At 40.5% G+C, this 24,530-nt stretch overlaps 1 protein-coding gene across 2 annotated transcripts in view; it reads right to left on the bottom strand.

The window, feature by feature from the left end:
• The window catches only part of VPS41 (VPS41 subunit of HOPS complex), an 809,562-nt gene that overhangs the window by 758,980 nt on the left and 26,052 nt on the right, over nucleotides 1-24,530 (bottom strand). For both annotated transcript variants that reach the window (XM_053714423.1, XM_053714424.1), the window contains exon 2: nucleotides 564-602. In XM_053714423.1, coding sequence (XP_053570398.1) covers nucleotides 564-602 — 39 coding nt within the window. The remainder of the gene's footprint in view (nucleotides 1-563; nucleotides 603-24,530) is intronic.

Below are 24,530 nucleotides of genomic sequence, written 5' to 3'. Positions count from 1 at the left end.
TTGTTTGCGGCCGTGTCCTTTATGCACCGAGATTTGACTGGATTCCTTGAATCTTTTAATTATATTGGATTCTTTGTATTCTAAGTAGCTCCAAAGCAGGGTTGGGCTAGGCAATCTGGCAAAAAGGACCTGGACCAAGAGTCCGGCACATAGGGGGCCCACCAGTGGTGTCACCAAGGCAGCCGATCATCATGTGCTAGCAGTAACAGGGTGGGTGGAGTGGGGGCCCTGTTTTTGGATGGAGAGGTCTGTTGCTCTGGGGGCAATGGAGTGTGAGGTCTAGCCCTGGAAACGGGGGCCCTGGGGAGTGGGGTCTGGCACTGAACATTGGGGAACTTTGCTCTGACCCTGGTGTTTGGGGTCCCTGGCTCTGGAGGTTGGTTGGCCCTGGTGAGGGCGGAGCATTGAAGCAGGGGGATGAGGGAGGGACATAGAAGGAATTGGGGGCCCTTCTCTAATTTGTGTCCAGGTCCCTGGCTGGTCTCAGTCAGCCCCTGCTCCAAAGTTTTAAACAAAGTTTTTAACCCATGGCATAGATGACTATACTTTTCTTTTAATCTTACCTCAGATTCATCTGTGGACTCTTCAGGGGACACTGCTTCCTGCATGGAGAAAAAAATATAAATATTAGAAAAAAAAATATAGAATTCTCATCTAAAGGAACATGGAAGTCAAAATTAATCTTTCATGGTTCAACTAGAGCATGCAGTTTTAAGATTCTTCAGTTTACTTCTATTATCAAATTTACTTCATTCTCACTGCATCCTTTGTTGAAAATAACACCTAGGCAGGCTCATGAGCAGCAATTCCTAAAGTTAGCTGGAGATAGGTAGCTACACACATATCCTTCTTATCATTGGCTCATCAGAGGTGTTTAGCTTAGTCTCAGTAGTGCATTGCTGCTCTGGGGCTGACTTTGCGGGGGTTAAACACATAGTTACATGCAAACAATTGTGCAATAACAAAACGCTCTAACACATTTCATTTAGCACATGTATGTCTGTTAAAATGTCTGAAATAAAGGTAACTGTTAGTGTATTAACAATACTGACATAAAACTGTAAATATAAAGAAGTCTGTATTATCTTAACTATAGATCACTTGCATGGGATGAAAGCATCTACTGTTTCATTACAATGTGTTGCAGTTCCACAACATGCAAGTTGTTGTAACATGTTCTTTTCAGAGAAATCAATAATCCTATAAAAGGAAAGAGAATGAGTTGGTTAACTTGAGGGGAATTTTTATTCAATCCACCAAAAAAAAATGGTAATTAAAAAAGAAAAAGTAAAACACTTTGAGATGGTAATATAAAATTATAATATATAATTTGTTTATTTGTCCTGTAATTCCATTCTGAAATTGTGAGCTTTTCTATTCCTGTTAGAAAGGCAAGTGCAGAATACTGATATATTCCTCACAGCCATTGGCTGCACACTCTAGTGACCACTTTATAACTGTCCCTATTTGGCCACTGAAGCAATGGTAACCTAAGTTATAACATGGCTGCACCCATTGTATTATAGACACTAAAACTTTACACTTATTTTGTCGAAATTTAAACAGCTAATGAAACTTTATTCTGAGACTAATCTTTTCTTTGAATGTGTCATTCTGCTTAGCATTTTAGTGTCTAATATCGCTTTAAAGGGACAGTCTAGTCAAAATTAAACTTTCATGATTCAGATAGGGCATATAATTTAAAACAACTTTCCAATTTACATAAATAAAAAGAGAGAAGCGCTCAACCTGGGAACGAACAATAGCATAATAGCTTGTTCTTTAGCTAGTTACCACCCAAGAAGCAGCCTCTTTTTGCTCAACATGTGCCTTTCACAGAGAAGAACTTTCCTGAAGCATATCAGTCTGATCCTGACTTCACAGTACAGTCCAGCCCCGAAATACCAGGCAATCCCTCAATGAACGAGAAAAACAGCAAAACCCCAGATGTCAGATGTACGTTTCAGCCTATTGTGGGCAGCTATATCCCTCTAGGCACACTGAGCAACGGGTCCACGTCTGGAGTCCCGCATCACACTTAGGGAGGCTTCCCTAAGTGTCATAATTTGCATAAATAAAAAGATAGAAGCACTCAACCTGGGAATGAACAATAGTATAATAGCTTGTTCTATATCTAGTTACCACACAAGAAGCAGCCTCTTTTTGCTCAACATGTGCCTTTAAACTTTCCAATTTACTTTTATTATCAATTTTGCTTTGTTTTCAAATTTTCAGTTGAAAGCTAAATCTAGGTAGGCACATATGCTAATTGATTAGCCCTTGAAGGACACCTCTTATCTGAATGCATTCTGACATTTTTTCAAAACCAGAGGGCGTTAGTTCATGTTTGCCATATAGATAACATTGTGCTCACGCCCGTGGAGTTACCTAGGAATCAGCACTGATTGGGTAAAATTCAAGTCTGTCAAAAGAACTGAAATAAGGAGGCAGTCTTCAGAGACTTAGATACAAGGTAATCACAGAAGTAAAAAGTATATTAATATAACCATGTTGGTTATGCAAAACTAAGGAATGGGTAATAAAGGGACTATCTATCTTTTTAAACAATAAAAATGCTGGCGAAGACTGTCCCTTTAAAGTAATTGAAAAAGTATTATTACAAAGCCAAGAATAAAGGGTGGATTTATATGGACAGAGACAAATACATTTATATTTAGGTGCATATATGACTCCATATGAAAAAGGGATCTTCAAGATCCATTGACATATGTAGTAGTTGCTGGGAGTTATAAAAATAGCACTCACCGGTACAATTTAAAATAAAAAAGTCTTGCTTGAAGAAAATAAAAACTAACATTTTATCACCTCTTTCACTTTACCCTTCCTATTACTTAGTGTAGGCAAAGAGAATGACTGGGGGGTGGAGTCAAGGGAGGAGCTATATAGACAGCTCTGCTGTGGTGCTCTTTGCCACTTCCTGTTAGCAGGAGGATAATATCCCACAAGTAAAGGATGAATCCATGGACTCGTCGTATCTTATAGAAGAAAGGACATTAAAGTAAAAGAGGGCATTTAAAAAAAAAAAATCTCTCTCTTTCTTACTACTCTTGAAAGATAAAGTTATTAGTCCTTTAACATTTGGGTGGACGAAAATATTATACAAATGTTTATTAAAAAATTTGACTAAAAATCATTACGGTTGCCAGCTGGAGTGCATTTCAAGTGGCTTCCCAGCAAAATTAATGTATAAAGACTGACACCTAAATTTTCACTTTTTATTTAAAATCTCCCATGCAGCAGATACCGAATATAAAGGGATTAAAAATATTACAAGTATGGCAGCCAAGTGAGGTATAATCCCTTCTTTGTGTGCTACAGGCAGGTAAGGGGGGTAAAATCATTGCTATTGTTTGTTATCAGAAGTCGGGAGGGATGGATTTCCATGCACTGTTCGTATTACTGGCACATGAGGGGAAAAATCACTGACAAGCTCACTGCTAGTGAGAATATACAGGAAACAAAGTACATTTCATCAGAGCTTGGGTGTCATCCCACCTATTGTGATCTGCTGGTCGCCCAGTATTATTGTGCAACATAGCTGGCAACCCTACAAAAAGTAGTGAAAAAAATCTAAAAATAAAATATACTACATTTACTTTAACAAAAAATAATATCTATAACGGTCACCTTAATTACAAAAACACCAAGGACCAGATTACAAGTGGAGCACTAAATATTGCTTGCGTGAATGCAATGTTAGAGCTCCACTATGTAATTCCAGCACACAATAATCGTGCATTGGTATCACAAGTTAATCGTAATGCGAACGCGATCTCATGAGAGTGCGCTTCCATAGGCTCCTATGGGAGCCTAGTTCTGATGCCGTTTGCGGGAACGCGATAATTTAGCGCTCCAATTGTAATCTAGCCCCAAGTATGCACAGTAAAAAAAAGTATATTGAAAAAACTGTATCTTTTTAAAATTAAAATTCATTTTTGACCTTTCTATCCATTTAAAGAGTAATCCTAGGTGATCTCAGGAGCGTACATATGTATTTAACCATCAGGCAGCAGTGCTTGCAACAATTTTTATATACATAGTTGCAAATACAACTGTCATAGAATGCTGCAGACAGTCTAAGGTAGCAGAGTTAGCAACTATTTAAAACATTATATTAAACATTCTTGTAAACACTGTTGCCAGGTGGCTATGGATACATGCATGCTCCTGAGCTGACCTATGATTACTCTTTAACAAAGGATACCAAGAGAACTAAAATTCATAATAGAAGTAAATTAGAAAGATGTTTAAAATTGCCTGTTCTGTCTGATTCCTGAACATTTAATTTTGACTCCACTGCCCCTTTAAATGTAGCAGGTTTACACACTCTAGATAGGTTCTTTATTGGTAAAGATATAAAGACACCAAACAATTGTAACAGCTCCAATTTGTAGGCTATGCATCCAGTTATCAAATAATGCTAATTACAAATTATGATAGTATTAGTAATTAAAGTGTCACTAAACCTTAAAAATAATGTTATATAATTCTGCACATAGTGCAGAATTATATAACATTATATTAGCCAAACTTTGTAAAACCTAATGTACCCTTTTAATTTTTTTAAAAAACGTCTGTTTTACAGACTCGCTCTCTGTGCTCTTATGAGCGGGTCTGTTTGTTTCACACAGCGCATCAGGCCAGCTGTATAGTCACAGCCCGGCCCGACCGCGCCATAACACTAAGTGCAGCTCGCTCCTGCTCTGTCTGACAGCAGGAGCGAGCTGCACTGTGTATAATGGCGCGGTCGGGCCGGGCTGTGACTATACAGCTGGCCCGATGCGCTGTGTGAAACAAACAGACCTGCTCAGAAGAGCACAGAGAGCGGGTCTGTAAAACAGCCGTTTTTTAAAAAAATTAAAAGGGTATATTAGGTTTTACAAAGTTTGGCTAATATAATGTTATGTGCAGAATTATATAACATTATTTTTAAGGTTTACTGTCCCTTTAACAGCTAGATTCAAAAAGATACATCACTACAATGTGCAACAACATGGGTCAACCTAGGGTCGTAACTAGACCTTGCTGGGCCCTAGGGCAAAATATATTGAGCATCCCCCCATTTCAATTGCTCCCTTTCTGGCTGTTTGCAATAAACAGAGGCTAAGCCAGAAGCCACATAAGAGCAAGAGGAGCTACTTCTATGACTTTGAGTCATCTTACTCCATTGGTTAGTCCATGCCAGAATATTAGCATGTGCTCAGCCTTTCTATATAAAATATGGTGGCAGGTTTATCTGTACAACAACACTGTAGTGGCCATCTTGGAAGCCATATCTCTATATTTGTCAACTCAAACCCATAAACGTTTTTGAACACTGTGAACCCTGTTTTACACAGAGGAGGGCACACAGAGGAGCTAGACAGAATACAAGTGGAGTCCAAACACCACCGCCCCCCCCCCTATGGAAATGCCTCTACTGACAGAGCCCCCTAGATGTGGGGGTCCAATCTCAACTGAAACCTCTCACACTGCTGTGGTTATACGCCTGGGTCCTTCAAATATATGTAAGCATGCAAATCATTTTTAATACATTTTAATATTTTTTTATTTTGTTTTACTGTGTTTTTACTGTAAATATTTTACACTCCAATGTCCTTCACTTAGAAGAAAATGTTCTTTGTAGTTATATATATATATATATATAAATATACAGAAACGGATAGCGCTCATACCATAGGATTCCAAGCCACCATAAGAGAGGAATAGATGAAGAAAAGAGCTCCAGGCAAGGCTATTGTAAAAATCCAAAACTTTATTCCATAAAAAGAACGTTATGAAAAACATCCATACGAAAAGAGCCAGCAGTGACAGAGACAATCAGGTAGTTGAACTGATCTCCATGCAGACGCGTTTCGTGCACATGCGCACTTGTTCACTGCTCACCTGGAGATCAGTTCAATCACCTTTTAAGGCTGTTTCACTCATGCTAATTTTGCTTTCATCACCTGATTGGAAACAGACATATGAAGACCCACCTCTCAATTCAGCATATAGAAGTGGCAATAATAACTTAGCGAACACTGTTGATACATTTATAAAAAGATATTCTACATTTTATAGGAAATTACAAACGTTGTTAGACAATATTTGGTGCAAGCTCAATGCATGTCATAATGCTACTGAAATTGAAATGCCCCTATGTACATCTCTACGTTAATATTTAAAGATATATGTGACTGCAGTCAACTTTATAATTTTAGGCATATCACTCACTGTGTCTGAATTTAAAGTATAAACACGTTATGATTATTATAGTCATTTATTTCCTTTCCTAATAATTTCGTACAAAGCTACATTTTGGCCATGAATAGAAATAAACAGAGTTTTAAACAAAATAAAAGGGATTTTATATATTTGTATATTATTTTACACACTTGTGATTTCTCTAGATAGCGACCAATAAAGGTTTTATGACTTAATGGGTTATCCTGAAAGACATATACCTGTGTTATTTAAAACACTATAATTTTATTTCTAGGTAAATACATCTAGGTCACGTCTAATATTAAGACCATCAGGTTCACTAGTTTAAAGTGTGAACATCCAAAAGACTTCTCTTTTGTTAAAGGGACATTCCAGCGAAAAATGGAATCTACATGGATGCATTACAGTTTTGAATAGAAGAATTTTTGTAATATAAATGTTTTATCAAAAATGCTTCTAATAAAAGCTATAGCTATTTAAAACGTGTATTTAAGTATGCACCGTGCACCAGCATTTTAAACACAACACTTACTCAGAGAGCCTATGGAGCTTGTACCATCTGGTAATGACTCAATTTGTTAATTTCTGACATGATACAAGCCCCAATGGGACTCTGAGCAGCTGCAGTATTTAAAATGCTGGTGCACTGAGAATATCTAGTTATGTGTCACATGCACGTGCAGAGAAAAATGCTAACACTAAAACAGTGATAACTTTTACTAGAAGCATTTTTGCCAATACATGTATATTGTAAATATGTTTATATTCAAAGATGTAACTCATATATGTGCATTTCAATTTTGGCTGGAATGTCCCTTTAAGCAACATCTCTCTGTTGCCCCCCCCCCCCCCTCTTCCATTTCGTAACATGGTCAATGCCTTGTATTTTCAAAGAGGATACATCAGAGTTATGTCGTAATTTGAAGTGTCTAGATACCGGAGTATCACTATCTACATCTTCAATTGATCTCAGATGTTGTAAAAATCTGTCCTTGAGAGACCTCTTAGTTTTCCCTGTATATTGTTTTTTACATTTTTCACATGTGAGAAGATAAACAACGTGTGTTGTCGCACAGTTAATAAAGTATTTGATGTTATATTCTTTATTTGTGGTACATGAAATAAATTTACTTCCCTCAGAGACAAAATTACATGTTTTGCATATTGGACGCCTACATCTTGAGAAACCTTGTTTTCTTGTAAGCCAACATGTATTTTTAGTTGGCTTGATATCTGAGGAAGACAGATAGTTAGCCAAAGTTTTTGCTCTCTTAGGGATGAAATCACATCCAGAGGACAGAATTTCCTTGATAACTGGATCAGAGTATAAAATTAGTAAGGATTCTCTGACTATTGTGCATACTTTGTTAAACTCAGCACTATAAGTAGTAATTGTTATGGTATAGCCCGGATATCGAGGGTTAATGCCAGATGAAAGATGCCCTTAATACGGGAATAGCAACACACGAACGGGGAGAATACACAAAATCCTTCTCTCCTGGAACAGGCAAAAGAATAATCCCAAGTAGCAAACACGAGACCAAGCTCCGTCTTGAGGGTAAAACAGGAATCTCTTTATTGAGGGCTAGATGCCCGGTATTTAAGCAGGTCTCCCACCTGGTGGACAAGTATAGTACATTAGCCAATCGCAGTGGCTCAGGCATAAACGCTCCCCTTGGTACCAGTGAACCCCTCCTCCCTATCCTGGAGATAATTGGGAAGAAATCCAACTATCTCCATGGCTAGAGGAAAACACCCTTTTACAGGATACAATAAAGATACATTGCATAAACAATTAAACAATCAAACACAAGAAAACAATGGTCTATTCACAGGTAGAACAGATTAACATAAGTTAATTAACTGGGGAAGAAAGTTACTCAGACAATCTGATGTTGGGCAGTCTAGTTAACATATCACACAGGAACACAATCAGTTTACCCAGACAGACTCCTGAGACACAATCAGATTAGAAACAAAAATAAAATACATCTTATTACAGAATATAATAACAGCTCTTATTAACTATAAAGTCCTTTATGCTCACTTGGTTTATAGAGTCACAATTGCTCCCACAAGGGGCACTCACACCCTGTACCCATCCTGTATTTATGGATACAGGGTGACATGGACATAAGACAGAGTTATGAAAGTACATGGGGTGTCCAGCATATAAAATTCCACATTTCCATGCAGTCTCTGGGTATCCTTAAAGGGACATGAATCCCAAATTTTTTCTTTCATGGTTTAGAAAGAGCATGTAATTTTTACCAACTTTCTAATTTACTTATATTATCTAATTTGCTTCATTCTCTTGATATCCTTTGCTGAAAAGCATATCTAGATAGGCTCAGGAGCTGCTGATTGGTGGCTGCACATAGATGCATCACGTGATTGGCTCACCCATGTGCACTGTTCTTAATTCCACAAAGGATATCGAAAGAATGAAGCAAATTAGATAATAGAAGTAAACTGGAATGTTGTTTAAAATTGTATGTTCTATCTGAATAATGAAAGAAACATTTTGGGTTTAGTGGCCCTTTAAGCCCATGTACCTCCAGCCCAAAGAATGTTCCATAACAGGCCCTCCAATGCAGATTGGTCTCGTCACATCAATGAATTTTAATTTGGTCTGTTTATCCTTCACTTTTTTTTATTTATATTTGAGCAGCTGTTCCCGAGGGATCTGATCTACATTATCCTTGGCTTTCTTTAAAAGATCCTCTCTGTAGCCTCTTTGCTTAAATTTTTCAGTAGCCTCTCTTGCCTGATCCTGGTATTCAACTTCCTTGGTACAATTTCTTTTGATACGTATATACTCTCCCTTGGGGATGCCCCTGAGAACATGTCTGGGATGACATGATTCATATTTAAGTAGTGTATTGCCTGCTGTGTCTTTTCTATATATCCTTGTTTGATTTGAAGACCCAGCTCTTCCCCCCTGGACTGTGAGGTCCAAGAAGTTAACGCTCTCACTGCTGTGTTTCCCTGTAAACTCAATTCCATATTGGTTACAGTTTAGATACCTGCAGAAATCATCTGCTGTCTTTTCGTCACAGTCCAGGATGAAAAACACATCATCAATGTAACGAAAATATTGTAATATTACATCTTTGAAGGGGTTACTATCTCCAAAGACGCGGGACTCCTCCCACCAACCCATGAAAAGGTTGGCCTAGGAGGGGGCAAACTTGGCCCCATAGCTGTCCCGCGTCTATGGAGATAATACTGAGTCTGAAACATGAAAAAATTATGCGTCAGTAAGTATTCAATTGCTCTCAATAGAAAGATTTTTGTTGCTGCCTCAAAATTGCAGGTGGAATCAATGAAAAAATCAATAGCAGTAAGACCCTTCTGATGACCAATAGATGTATACAGCGAGGTAACATCTACTACCATTAATCTATAACTAGATTTCCAACTAATATTCTCAATTTTGTTGATAAAAGAGGTAGTATTCTGAATGTAACTGGGTAATTGGCTGACTAGTGGCTGCAAAAAGGTGTCTACAAGCTCAGACAGCGCTTCATTTAGGAAACCAATGTCCGCAATAATTGGTCTCCCCGGCGGGTGATGGGGATTTTTGTGTATTTTGGGGAAGTGATGAAATATAGGTGTAACAGGATGTTGCACTATTAATCTCTCCTCAATTGTCTGTGTGATAATGTTGTTATACCTGGCATATTTAATGATGTATGTGATTTCAGTAAGCCTAGTGTACACATTTTCATCACCCAGTTGTCTTTTGGCCTCAGCCACATAGTCTGATCTATTTAGGACCACCACATTTCCCCCCTTATCTGATGGCCTAATAATGATGTCATCATTATTAGATAATTCTTTAAGGGCAAGTTTTTCCTTAGCTGTTAGGTTAGTGTGTTTTCTAGTTTTTTTGGAGATAGATTCATTTAGATCTGTAGCTTAACTTCTACGTTTTTTTGAAAGACATCTATTACTTTAGGACGTGTATGAATAGGGTAAAATGTACTTTTATTTTTGATATGTCTTAGGGAGATATTTCTTTCCTTCAAGAGTTCCCCCCTCTTTTCTTCCCCTTCCTCCAAGAGTTTTTCTAGATCTCTCACAGTGTTCAACTCAGAAAAGTTTAACTCTGGTGTGGTTATTATCATATGAGTATCATGATTCTCATTAGCAGTTAGGTCAATATTGTCTTGTGTCCCCTCATCATCATTAGCATAAAAATGCTTTTGTAATGTAATTTTTCTCGCAAACCTATTGATATCCAGAATGGTCTCAAAAACATTAAAATGATGAGAGGGCACAAAATTCAGACCTTTAGACAAAACATTCACCTGTGTGGAGGTAAGGATTAGTGTGGACAAATTAATAACATTTTTGTCTATGCGTATTTCTTCGTCACTTTCTGTGATCTAGTTATGTATGATTTCCTCATGTTTGTTCTTCTGTTTTCTTTGGGTTTTGATGGCCTCCTCTACATCCTCTGTGTGTTTTTTTCTGACCCCCTGTATTGTCTGTCGCTGCCTGTTTTTTGGCTGAGTAGTAGGGGTCTCGCAGTACTGTGAGTTGTCTTCTAATTGTAGTACTGCAGCTGTTGCTCCTTCTTCAATCATATCGCCATCTGAAGAATCACATTCAAATTCTGTATCAGAGAATGTTACACTTTTTTCCTTTCTTGTTGCCTTTCCCCTTTATTTCTTTATTGCTGTTTTTGCGATTCCATTTATAACCTTTCCTTGTAGTATCCTCCTGAGTCCACCTGTAGACTTGTTTTGAGTCATAGTCCTTTTTGTCACGGCTCATTTTTCTTTTTCAAACTCTTTATATATATACACTCACCGGCCACTTTATTAGGTACACCTGTTCAATTGCCTGGTAACACAAATTGCTAATCAGCCAATCACATGGCAGCAACTCAATGCATTTAGGCATCTAGAAGTGGTGAAGACAACTTGCTGAAGTTTAAACCAAGCATCAGAATGGGGAAGAAAGGGGATTTAAGTGACTTTGAACAAGGCATGGTTGTTGGTGCCAGACGGGCTGGTCTGAGTATTTCAAAAACTGCTGATCTACTGGGATTTTCATGCACAACCATTTCTAGCATTTACAGAGAATGGTCCAAAAAAGAGAAAACATCCAGTGAGCGGCAGTTGTGTGGATGAAAATGCCTTGTTGATGTCAGAGGAGAATGGGCAGACTGGTTCGAGATGATAGAAAGGCAACAGTAACCCAAATAACCATTCGTTACAACCAAGGTATGCAGAATACTATCTCTGAATGCACAACACGTTGAACCTTGAAGCAGATAGGGTACAGCAGCAGAAGACCACACTGAGTGCCTCTCCTGTCAGTTAAGAACAGGAAAATTAGGCTAAAATTCACACAGCCTCACCAAAATAAGACAATAGAAGATTGGAAAAATGTTGCCTGGTCTGATGAGTCTCGATTTCAGCTGCAACATTCAGATGGAAGGGTCAGAATTTGGCGTAAACAACATGAAAGAATGGATCCATCCTGCCTTCAATCAATGGTTTAGGCTGGTGGTGGTGGTGTAACAGTGTGGGGATATTTTTTGGCACACTTTGGGCCCCTTAGTACCAATTGAGCATCGTTTAAATGCCACAGCCTACCTGAGTATTGTTGCTGACCATGTCCATCCCTTTATGACTACAGTGTACACATCTTCTGATGGCTACTTCCATCAGGATAATACACCATGACACAAAGCTCAAATCATATCAAACTGGTTTCTTGAACATGACAATGAGTTCACTGTACTCCAACAGCCTCCACAGTCACCAGATCTCAATCCAATAGTGCACCTTTGGGATGTGGTGGAAAAGGAGATTCACATCTTTGCTGGCTTCCTAAAATAGCATGGTCTAGCCACTGGCAGCAAGACTGCAGTATAGAAAAAGCAACCCCCATAGAAAGTACAAGGTACATCGCTGGTCATTTAGCAGTTAAATATATCTAAAAATAATTGTTTGTGAAAGACATTTGCAAAATATGCATAACTACCTTCTGGTTTAGCGCAGTTGGTCTAATGAGTGTTGGGTTAGCAAACAATTGATAAGGGTTGTTGAAGTCTATGGGGAAAAGTTAACATAGTCGGGATATTCGAAGTCCTGAAGTTAGCATCAAGTTTTGCTTACTTTCAACTTGTAATAAACGCGCTGACCCACCTGCATTAAAAGTTTACTTTCAGCTCCACTTGTAATCTGGGGCTTTTTGTTTTATGTATGTAACAAAAAATATCTACATTTGTTTTATGGCAACAATTCTTCATCACAGCACCCTTCAGCAACGATTACTTAAGTATAACTGGAGCAAGTTCATATACTTTTTATGTTTGTACTTCATTCATGGCTCTGTTTGCCCTATTGAATTCTCCAAGAAGCAGATTGGACACGGTTAGGGATGGATTTCTATGGCTGAGACATATCTGCATGGTTTTCCATCTTAATGGGAGCAGAGTCCACTGCTTCATTCATTACTTGTGGAAATTAAAAACCTGGCCACCAGGAGGAGGCAAAGAAACCCCAGCCAAAGGCTTAAATATCACCCCACTCCCCTCATCCCCCAGCCATTCTTTGCCTTTCTTCATAGGAGGTTGGCAGAGAAGTGTTGGAAGATCGGAGTAGTCTCTTATGGAGGGTAGTACTCTTCGCAATGGGACTGGAGTTTTAAGTAGTCATGTCAGCCTCTCAGTGAGAGCATGGGTGAAAGTTAGAGTCCGGAGATGCAGGGAGAGTCTTTCTGCGAAACCATCCCAACTCAGATTAACAGCTCCATAAGCAATCAGCGTTGACGAGTTTCGCTGCCTGCTTTCTGCTCTCAAGCCCATGTCAGGAGCGATGCTACTAACCTGTCACACTTGAAAGGCCGTGTTCCTGTTCCACAGCGTAGATTCTGGTAAGATCTTTTCATTTATACACATGATAACATAAGAAGACAGGGTCACAGTGTGTCTCCTTTTAACTATATAGAATCAAGGGTTAATACCCCCGGAAGGGAGGTTATTGAACAGGGGGGATATGTACATAATATTGTTTATTGTGTTTTATTGCTACGACATGTGTGAGACACAGTCAGTTTTTTATTGAGAGATCGGCGCAGGCTTTTTTGGCGCATTTTCTCTCTGGTGCAGGGGCAGTCTTGCATGGCACTCCATGTGACCGGGTGTGTAGGAGACAAAGCGGTTTCTCTGCGGTCCGCGTCATAGGAGGTGGTGAGTGCCCCGGCCATTGGAATATAAAAGGTGCCATTTAAATTTATCTAGACCGCAATAAAGCAAAAGCTATGGAGGACTCTGATATGTTAGAGGGTACTCCCTCTTTAATTAAACCTAATAATTGTGTATATTGTGTAGGGGTGCCTAAAATAATCGATTCTGCGATGCATCGCGATGCAGCCTGTTAACGATGCTGCATCGATGCAGTGCAGATCAGAATCGATTCAGGGGTGACATCATCGCGCAACGTCACGTGACCCCGCCTCTCTCACATAGCAGACGAGCCGACAGCATTTGTGTCAGGATTAATCTGGTTACAGCCCCCAGCTACACCACATCAGGACTTGCTGTGCACTCTGCGCAGATATCTGACCCAGAGAGCATTACCAATAGACCTCCTCTCACATGTTCCGGTCAGGAATTTTTATGACACCTATCCTAAAGAGCCGACAGCAGCCTCATGTAAACAGTGAATCTTTTCTTGTATTATAGATTCACTGTTTACTGTTGCGGTCTCTGCTGCATGTTTCCTCTCTGTCAGACCCCTAGCCCAAAGGAGCATTTGAGGGTTGCTATTAGATACAGCAAGTCAAAAGTTTTACAGCAACCCTCAAATGCTCGTTTGGGCTAGGGATCTGACAGAGGAAACATGCAGCAGAGACCGCAACAGTAAACAGTGAATCTATAATACAAGAAAAGATTCACTGTTTACATGAGGCTGCTGTCGGCTCTTTAGGATAGGTGTCATAAAAATTCCTGACCGGAACATGTGAGAGGAGGTCTATTGGTAATGCTCTCTGGGTCAGGTTTCAGATGTCTGCATGTACTCTGTGAGAATGTTTGAGTGAGTACACTGCTGCTGGTTTTCCTTTGTAAAATAAATCTACACATACATATCTGTGCATATTGTAGCATTATGTTTATAAGTGCTCTTCCATCTTACACAGTTGTTTAAAAGATTATTATATATACACACACACACACACTATATATATATATATATATATATATATATATATATATATATATATATATATAGTGTGTGTATGTATAGATCTCTCTCTCTCTCTATACATATATAAATAAATGTGTGTATGTGTATATATATATATATATATATATATAAGTGTGTGTGTATATATATATATATATATATATATATAAAATATGGAATAGAACAAGATCATGAAAATCATAGGCAGTAATCGTGATGCATCGCGATGCATCGTAGAATCGAATCGTATCGAATCGTTACGATGATAATCGTAATCGAATCGAATCGTGAGACAAGTGAAGATGCGCAGCTCTAATATTGTGAGGAGGTCCCAGTTGATCTGCCTGCTCAACTCTGTTCCACATGCTTTGATAAGATTGCAATATTTAAAAAGAATAAGGTACAACTGAGCCGTCCACCTCTGAGGGTTCTCCGTCCCATGAGGTGCGTTCCCTACATTCATCTCCTATTACACATGCAGCTCCCCAGGGCCCTGCTAATCCTCCCACGGGAGGGACCCTTTGGCCACCAGATTTCGCTGACCAACTACAAACGGATCATGTACTCCACTGGATGTTTCTGACGGAATATCTGCTGATGAGGACGACTCCGACTCGTCGGAGGACGCTCTTTCTGGGACGGAATCGACGACTTTTAGACCTCCGTCTGCAGAGGAGCCAGATTTAAAATTTAAGATGGAGTATTTGTGCTTTCTACTAAAGGAGGTACTTGCTACCTTAGAGGTTCCGGAGCAGAAACTCCTGGAGGAACCTTCAATCCCTAAACTAGATAGGGTGTACGAAGACAGGGTAGTACCAAAGACCTTCCCGGTTCCCTTTAAGATGGCTAATATTATTAAGAATGAATGGGAGAAACTTGGTTCATCTTTCTCCCCATCTGCTTCTTTTAAAAAGCTGTTCCCCGTTCCGGACTCATGGATGGTGCTATATCTACGCTCGCGAAGCGAACGACTATCCCACTAGAGCATAGTTCTTCATTCAAGGAGCCCATGGATAAAAAATTGGAATCCATGTTGAGGAAGATGTCCCAGCTCACAGGGTTTGTTTTCGAACCGGCAGCTGCAGTCGCTACAGGTGGCTGGAGCTGCTGCCTATTGGTGTGACTCTATGTAAGCTATGGTCGAGGTGGAGACCACCCTCGAGGAGATACAGGAATGAATAAAGGCCTTAAGGGTAGCTCATTCGTTTATCTGCAATGCAAATATGCAGATTATTCGACTGAATGCCAAGACATCAGGGTTTTCTGTTCTAGCCCACAGGGCTCTGTGGGACATGACTTCTAAGTCGAGATTACTTTCCCTCCCGTTTCAGGGGAAGGTTCTCTTTGGTCCAGGCCTGGACTCTATCATACCCACGGGGTGCAAGGGTGTCTTCCTACAGTAGGATAAGAAGAATAAACCTAAGAGGTCTACTTTTCGTCCCTTTCGTTTGGACAAGTATCAACAGCAGCAGCCTGCCGCGAAGACCGAGCAGTCCAAGGGATCTTTGAAAACATCTCACTCTTGGAACAAGACCAAGCAGAGTAAGAAGCCCGCTGAGACAAAATCGGCATGAAGGGGCGGCCCCCCGATCCATCTCTGGATCGCGTAGAGGGCAGACTATCTCTTTTTGCGGAGGCCTGGATAGGAGACGTTCAGGACCCTTGGGTTCTGGAGGTCATAGACCAGGGCTACAGGATAGGATTCAAAACTCATCTGCCCAGAGGCGGATTCCTCCTGTCAAACTTATCTTCAAGACCAGAGAAGAGAGACGCCTAGGATGTGTGAGGGATCTCTGCTCTCTCTGAGTTATTGCCCAGTCCCTCTGGCAGAAAGAGGTCTGGGGTATTATTCGAACCTCTTCGTGGTCACAAAGAAGGAGGGCATGTTCTGTCCAATTCTGGACCTAAAGTGCCTAAACAAGTTTCTGACAGTCCCATCGTTCAAAGTGGAGATGATCAGGTCGATTCTGCCCCATGTTCAAGAGGGGCAATTCATGACGACAATAGATTTGAAGGATGCTTACCTTCACGTGCCAATCCACAAGGATCACTTCAAGTTCCTAAGATTCGCATTTCTGGACCAACACTTACAGTTTGTGGCCCTACCGTTCGGTCTGGCGACCGCCCCAAGGGTCTTTACAAAGGTTCCGGGACCGCTGCTCGCGGTAGCGAGAGCCAGAGGTATAGCAGTGGCACCTTATCTGGACGATATCCTGGTCCAAGCTCCGTCCTGCAGTCTTGCAGAGGATCACTCGAGGGCTCTTCTTCTTCAATCCCACGGATGGAAGATAAATGAAGGAAGGAAAGAGTTCTCTGGTCCCCAGCAACAGGGTAGAATTACTGGGTACGATAATAGATTTCAATTCCATGAAGATATTCTTGACAGATCAGAGAAGTTCCAAAATTGCGTCCAGCTGTCTGGCCCTTCAGACCTCCTCAAGGCCATCTGTGGCCTGGTGTATGGAGGAGATTGGTCTTATGGTATCCAGCATAGATGTCATTCCCTTCACCAGGTTCCATCTCAGACCTCTTTAGTTATGCATGTTCAGATAATGGAAAGGCGATCACTCAGATCTATCCCAACAGATATCTCTGGACAATCGAGTGAGGGTATCCCCCTCTTAGTGGATACGTCTGGGACAGCTGTCCCAGGGGACATCCTTTTTGAGACCATCCTGGGAGATTGTGACCCCGGACGCAATTCTATCAGGATGGGGAGCTGTTTGCGGTGCCAGAAGGGCACAGGGCAGGTGGACTCGAGAGGAGTCGACTTTACCAATAAATATCCTGGAACTTTGAGCGATATTCAACACTCTGGGGGCTTGGCCCCTCCTGGGGTCATCCCGGTTTATCAGATTCCAATTGGACAATATTACCTCAGTGGCTTACATAAAACATCAGGGAGTACAAGAAGCTCCCTAGCCATGAGGGAAGTATCTCGGATTCTGGAATGGGCAGAGACTCACAACTGTTCACTCTCAGTGATCCACATTCTGGGTGTGGACAACTGGGAAGCTGATTTTCTCAGCAATTGTTTTATCCGGGGGAATGGTCTCTCCATCCCGAGGTGTTTGCGGAGATCTGCAACAGATGGGGGACGCAGGAGATAGACCTCATGGCATCCAGACTCAACTTCCAGCTACCAAGATACGGGTCGCGGTCCAGGGATCCCCAAACAGAGATGATAGATGTCTTAGCGGTGCTTTGGGAGTTCAACCTAATTTACATTTTTCCTCCGTTACCACTTCCTCCTCGAGTAGTGGCCGCATCAAGCAGGAGCAAGCTTCAACCATTCTGATTGCTCAGTTGTGGCCACAGAGGACGTGGTTTGTGGATCTGGTGGGGATGTCATCATCACCACCATGGAGGTTATCCTGTCACAAAGATCTGCTGATTCAGGGTCCATTTCTTCACCAAAATCTCGATTCTCTGAAGCTGACTGCGTGGAGATTGAACGCCTAGTTTTGGCAAAGGGAGGCTTTTCTGAAAGAGTAATTAATACGCTCATTCAGGCCAGGAAGCCGGTCACTCGTTGCATCTATCATAGGGTGTGGAGGACCTACCTATCTTGGTGTGAGGAAGGTGGATATCCCTGGGACAAGGTTACGGAATCCAAGATTTTGGCTTTTCTCCAGGATGGACTGGATAAGGGTCTAGCCGCCAGTTCTTTAAGGGGACAGATTTCAGCTTTATCGGTGCTGTTGCACAAGAAGCTTGCTGAGCTTCCTGATGTTCAGTCTTTTGTTCAGGCTCTGTCCAGAATCAGAAAAGAAAAGAAGGTCTGGCAGCACATAGTAGTGATAAAATAAAACGCTTTATTGAGCAATCTTTCAGGCACACAGGTACATCATAGATTAAACGTTTCCAGAATCAGGCCTGTCTTTAGAAATTCTGCTCCTCCTTGGAGCTTAAACTTGGTTCTTAAGATGTTGCAGAGGGCTTCGTTTGAGCCCATGCATTCTCTTGATATTAAGATTATTTCCTGTTAGGTCCTATTTTTATTGGCTATAGCATCGGCTCACAGGGTATCTAAATTAGCGGCCTTGCAATGTCATCCGCCTTACTTGGTTTTTAACACTGATAAGGCTGTTCTTCGCACTGGAGTGGGGTTTCTTCCCAAGGTTGTGTCGAATCGTAACATCAATCAGTAAATAGTGGTTCATTCCTTGTGTTTTAACCCTTCTTCATCAAAGGAAAGGTTGCTTCATAACTTGGTTGTGGTTCGGGCCTTGAAGTTTTATCTTCAGGCCACAAAGGAATTCAGACAGTCTTCGTCCTTGTTAGTGGTGTTTTCAGGGAAGCGCAGGGGGCAAAGGGCCTCTTCCACTTCACTGTCTTTTTGATTGAGGAGCATTATCCGTTTGGCCTATGAGACAGCAGGACATATGCCTCCTCAGAGGATTATGGATCACTCAACTAGAGCTGTGGCCTCTTCTTGGGTCTTTAAGAACGAGGCTTCTATGGAGCAGATTTGTAAGGCGGCTATTTGGTCCTCCTTACATACTTTTGCAAAATTTTACAAATTTTATGTTTTTGCTTCGGCAGAAGCAGCTTTCGGGAGAAAGGTTCTGCACGCTGTGGTGCCCTCAACATAGGGTCTGCCTCCTTTTACCCTTCCGTTGTTTTCATTCAGTGTCCTCTAGAGCTTGGGTATTTGTTCCCACAAGTAATGAATGAAGCAGTGGACTCTCCTCCCATTAAGATGAAAAACATAAATTATGCTTACCTGATAATTAAATTTCCATCTGTGGGAGGAGAGTCCACTGCTCACGCCTGTTCTCCGGTGGGCGGACCTAAATTTAATATTTTTCTTCTGGCACCAATTATACCCTGATCTTTCTCCTACTGTTCATTGTTCCCTTGGTAGAATGACTCGGGGATGAGGGGAGTGGGGGAGGTATTTAAGCATTTGGCTGGGGTGTCTTCGCCTCCTCCTAGTGGCCAGGTTCTTAATTCCCACAAGTAATGAATGAAGCAGTGGACACTCCTCCCAGAGATGGAAATGAATATATCAGGTAAGCATTATTTATGTTTTTTAATAGAAGTTCCAGACAATATGACTGTCCAAGATGTGTAAAATATTAAGCCCAAATTGGTTCTTACAATAAACTTTTTCTTGTGTAGTGTAGCGTGTATGACAACATAAGCATGCTATTTCTGCCTTTATGAGTGATGTTAAATAGCTAGTACCAGTACTTCACATGTATTTGCCACTCTTGATTTTGAACAGACTAGTTTCTCGACGAAAGGGCACTCACCCAAAATGTAAATATAATACAACTCTGTATGAAAACACACAAGATATAGAGATTTTTTTTAGTCAACCTAAATGTCTAATTATTGTTAAAACGGGTTATAGTGAACAAACTGTTCTACTGTTCAAACAATTCACATACAAAAGAAAGTGTCTATGACCAGTAATTTTTCATGTGTCCATTTTAAAGAAAATTTGCTGATCTTGTTACTCCTTCAAGAGGTCAGCAAAATGAAGATTTACTTAAGCAATTTATAGTGATCAACTGCAATAAAATGTTACAACCAATATGCTGACAGTGAACGTAAGCAATTCCAAAACCTACACTGAGCTAATTTAACAAACAATGAACTGAAGCTGAAGAAAAATAAGCTACTGTTCAGCAGGATTCTTGCACCAACACTAAATTTTAGGCTAAGCAAATCTCAGGTCTTACTTTACAATTTCCCTATATTACACTTATGCCATAGCTTGACAAAAAAAGGATACCTGGGTGTGTAAAAAATGACCCCAAGCACCAATTTAAAAGGTCTGACACTGTTGTAGGAGAAAGAAGTGAAAGCATAGACACTTCTCTACCCTTGACACATGCTCCAGCATAGCTGTTTCTCACTTCCACCAGCAGAAGCAGCCAGGCATGGCCCTCCCCCTCCCACAGTTACAGTTCATTGGAGCAGGTAAGCGGTTAAATCTGCTGGACCATCAAATGAGTTACATACACCTAGATTACGAGTCTTGCATTAGCCTTAAAAAGCAGCGTTGAGAGGTCCCAACGCTGCTTTATAACGCCCACTGGTATTACGAGTCTGGCAGGTACAGGTGTACCGCTCACTTTTATTCCGCAACTCGAGTTTACCGCAAATGCCCTTATGTAAATTGCGTATCCTATCTTTTCAATGGGACTTGCCTAACGCCGGTATTACGAGTCTTGGAGAAAGTGATCGGTACACCCTCTCCTGTCAAGACTCCTACCGCATTTAAAAGTCAGTAGTTAAGAGTTTTATGGGCTAACGCGTAACATAAAACTCTTAACTAAAGTGCTAAAAAGTACACTAACACTCATAAACTACCTATTAACCCCTAAACCGAGCCCCCCCCCCCCACATCGCAAACACTTAAATACATTTTTAACCCCTAATCTGCTGACCGGACATCGCCGCCACTTTAATAAATATATTAACCCCTAAACAGCCGCACTCCCGCCTCACCAACACTAGTTACATTTTATTAACCCCTAATCTGCCGTCCCTAACATCACCGACACCTACCTACATTTATTAACCCCTAATCTGCCGCCCCCAACGTCGCCGCTACTATATTAAATTTATTAACCCCTAAACCTAAGTCTAACCCTAACACCCCCCTAAATTAAATATAATTTAAATAAAACGAAATAAAATTACTACAATTAAAAAAATGATTACTATTTAAAACTAAATACTTACCTATAAAATAAACCCTAAGATAGCTACAATATAACTAATAGTTACATTGTAGCTATCTCAGGGTTTATTTTTATTTTACAGGCAACTTTGTATTTATTTCAACTAGGTACAATAGTTACTAAATAGTTATTAACTATTTAATAACTTCCTAGTTAAAATAAAGACAAATTTACCTGTAAAATAAACCCTAACCTAAGTTACAATTACACCTAACACTACACTATAATTAAATTAATTTACTAAAATTACCTACAATTAAATAAAATAAACTAAAGTACGGAAAAAAAAACACTAAATTACAGAAAAAAATAAAATAATTACAAGAATTTTAAACTAATTACACCTAATCTAATCCCCCTAATAAAATAAAAAATAAAAAAAAAAAAAAAAAATCCCTACCCTATACTAAATTACAAATAGCCCTTAAAAGGGCTTTTTGCGGGGCATTGCCCCATAGTAATCAGCTCTTTTACCTGTAAAAAAAATACAATACCCCCCAACAATAAAACTCACCACCCACACACCCAACCCTACTCTAAAACCCACCCAATCCCCCCCTTAATAAAACCTAACACTAACCCCTTGAAGATCACCCTACCTTGAGACGTCTTCACCCAGCCTGGGCACAAGTGGTCCTCCAGAGGGGCAGAAGTCTTCATCCGATCCGGGCAGAAGAGGATCTCCAGACGGGCAGAAGTCTTAATCCAGACGGCATCTTCTATCTTCATCCATCCGGAGCGGAGCGGGTCCATCTTGAAACCAGCCGACATGGAGCATCCATCCAGACCGACGGCTACACGACGAACGACAGTTCCTCTAAATGACGTCATCCAAGATGGCGTCCCTTGAATTCCGATTGGCTGATAGGATTCTATCAGCGAATCGGAATTAAGGTAGGAAAAATAATATTGGCTGATCCAATCAGCCAATAGGATTGAGCTTGCATTCTATTGGCTGATTGGAACAGCGAATAGAATGCAAGCTCAATCCTATTGGCTGATTGTAAGATTAGGGGTGTTTAGACTCGGGGTTCATGTTAGAGTGTTAGGTGTAGGAATAACTTTTGTTTCCCCATAGGAATCAATGGGGCTGTGTTAGAAGCTGAACGCTGCTTTTTTGCAGGTGTTAGGTTTTTCTCCAGCCGATTCTGCCCCATTGATTTCTATGGAGAAATCGTGCACAAGCACGTTTAGCCAGCTCACCACTACTGTAAGCAACGTATTGAGGTGAGATGTGGAGCTAAATTTTGCTCTACGCTCACTTTTTTGCGGCTAACGCCGGGTTTAAAAAAAAAAACGTAATACCAGCGTTGTCTTAAGTGAGCGGTGAGAAAAAATTGCTCGTTAGCAACGAACCCCTGTTACCGCAAAACTCGTAATCTCGGTGATAGCGCTGTAAATGTGTTCCAAGCAATTAACTTGTTTAAATCACTGCTAGAAGTGTTTTAAACATGCAGTGGTTTAACCCTCTAGCTGCCACTCAAGGAATAAAATCACGTTACATTTGTGTGTTACGGGTAACAAAGCATTACATCTGTGCGCAAGTGATTCTGGAAACCAAAAGGTTAAATCAATCTGATACTGGTAATCAAGGGGTTAGACCACTATGCAGTGTTAATATTAGTAAAGAGATTAAAACTCTAGTTCGTGTTATTGATATCCAAATAGTCATTGTGCATGTTTCTGGCAACCAAGAAGTTCAATCACTGTTCTGTGCATGCTTGCAAATGCCGCTAGGTGCCCTATTTGGTATCCAAATAGTCACAGTCATGTATGTTTCTGGTAACCAAGTAGTTGCATCACTGTTCAGTGCATGCTCACAAATCCCACTAGAGTGAAGGCTAGTAATCCCTCTAATTAGCAATTAATACTCCTAACTAAATGACCATTATTATAATAGAAAAATTACATTACAGGAGGGTTCTTCAAACCATGGGTCACGACCCATTACTGGGTCGCAACTCTATGTTTAAGAGGCAGTAATAAAAAGAGAGAAGCGCTCAACCTGGGAACGAACAATAGCATAATAGCCTGTTCTATGGCTAGTTACCACCGTAGAAGCAGCCTCTTTTTGCTCAATATGTGCCTTTAACAAAGAGGAGCTCTCCTGTAGCATATCAGTCTTATCCTGACTTAACAGTACAGTCCAGCACCGAAATACCAGACAATCCCTCTCTGAACGAGAGAAACCCCAGACGTACGTTGCCTAACGGCCTAGTGTGGGCCTCGTCAGTGAGGTGCAGTCATATCCCTCTAAGCACACTGAGCAACGGGTCCAAGTCTGGATTCCCACATCACACTTAGGGAGACTTCCCTAAGTGTCATAATTTGCATAAATAAAAAGAGAGAAGCGCTCAACCTGGGAACGAACAATAGCGTAATAGCCTGTTCTATGGCTAGTTACCACCCTAGAAGCAGCCTCTTTTTGCTCAATATGTGCCTTTCACAAAGAGGAACTCTCCTGTAGCATATCAGTCTGATCCTGACTTAACAGTACAGTCCAGCACCGAAATACCAGGCAATCCCTCTCTGAACGAGAGAAACGGCAAAACCCCAGACGTACGTTTCGGCCTAGTGTGGGCCTCGTCAGTGAGGTGCAACCATATCCCTCTAAGCACACTGGGGTTTTGCTGTTTCTCTCGTTCAGAGAGAGATTGCCTGGTATTTCGGGGCTGGACTGTACTGTGAAGTCAGGATCAGACTGATATGCTTCAGGAAAGTTCTTCTCTGTGAAAGGCACATGTTGAGCAAAAAGAGGCTGCTTCTTGGGTGGTAACTAGCCATAGAACAAGCTATTATGCTATTGTTCGTTCCCAGGTTGAGCACTTCTCTCTTTTTATTTAACTTAAGAGGCAGGTAAGCATGCAATTTATGAAAAGAAATAGGTTTAAAATAGTGTGGAGTAATGTGCACTATGAAAGGTTTTCATCCTGCCTGTGTGCCGACTAACAGTTACTCTTTGGAGTCATGAAGTCATTAGCGGTGTTATGGACTTCCAGAGTAGGTAAGTTTGCCCCAGTAGTAAATATAATTAGGTTTAGGGCTGCAACTAACGATTATTTTCATAATCGATTAATCGGCCGATTATTTTTTCGATTAATCGACTAAAAAAAAAAAAAAAGATTCCTATATTTAAAATAAAATCCATATACTGAGTGTTACAAATATAAGCTTCAGACTAAAACTTTCCAACTTTACATTAACACAACTCTTTGTCCAATTTTTAAGCAGCAGACCATTTTTTTATAATTAAGAAAAATAAAACCATGAAATATTTGAAAAGAGGTAGACCTAGAAAGAGATAGACTATCACTGTTAATAACATTCTGTTATTCACTCTTCCAGAAACTTTGTATTGAAATGCAAAAATTACAACATTACCACATGCTCCTTGCTG

The sequence above is a fragment of the Bombina bombina genome, chromosome 5 (assembly GCF_027579735.1).
Source record: "Bombina bombina isolate aBomBom1 chromosome 5, aBomBom1.pri, whole genome shotgun sequence".
Lineage (NCBI taxonomy): Eukaryota > Metazoa > Chordata > Amphibia > Anura > Bombinatoridae > Bombina > Bombina bombina.
This window is presented reverse-complemented; position numbering and strand designations above follow the sequence as displayed.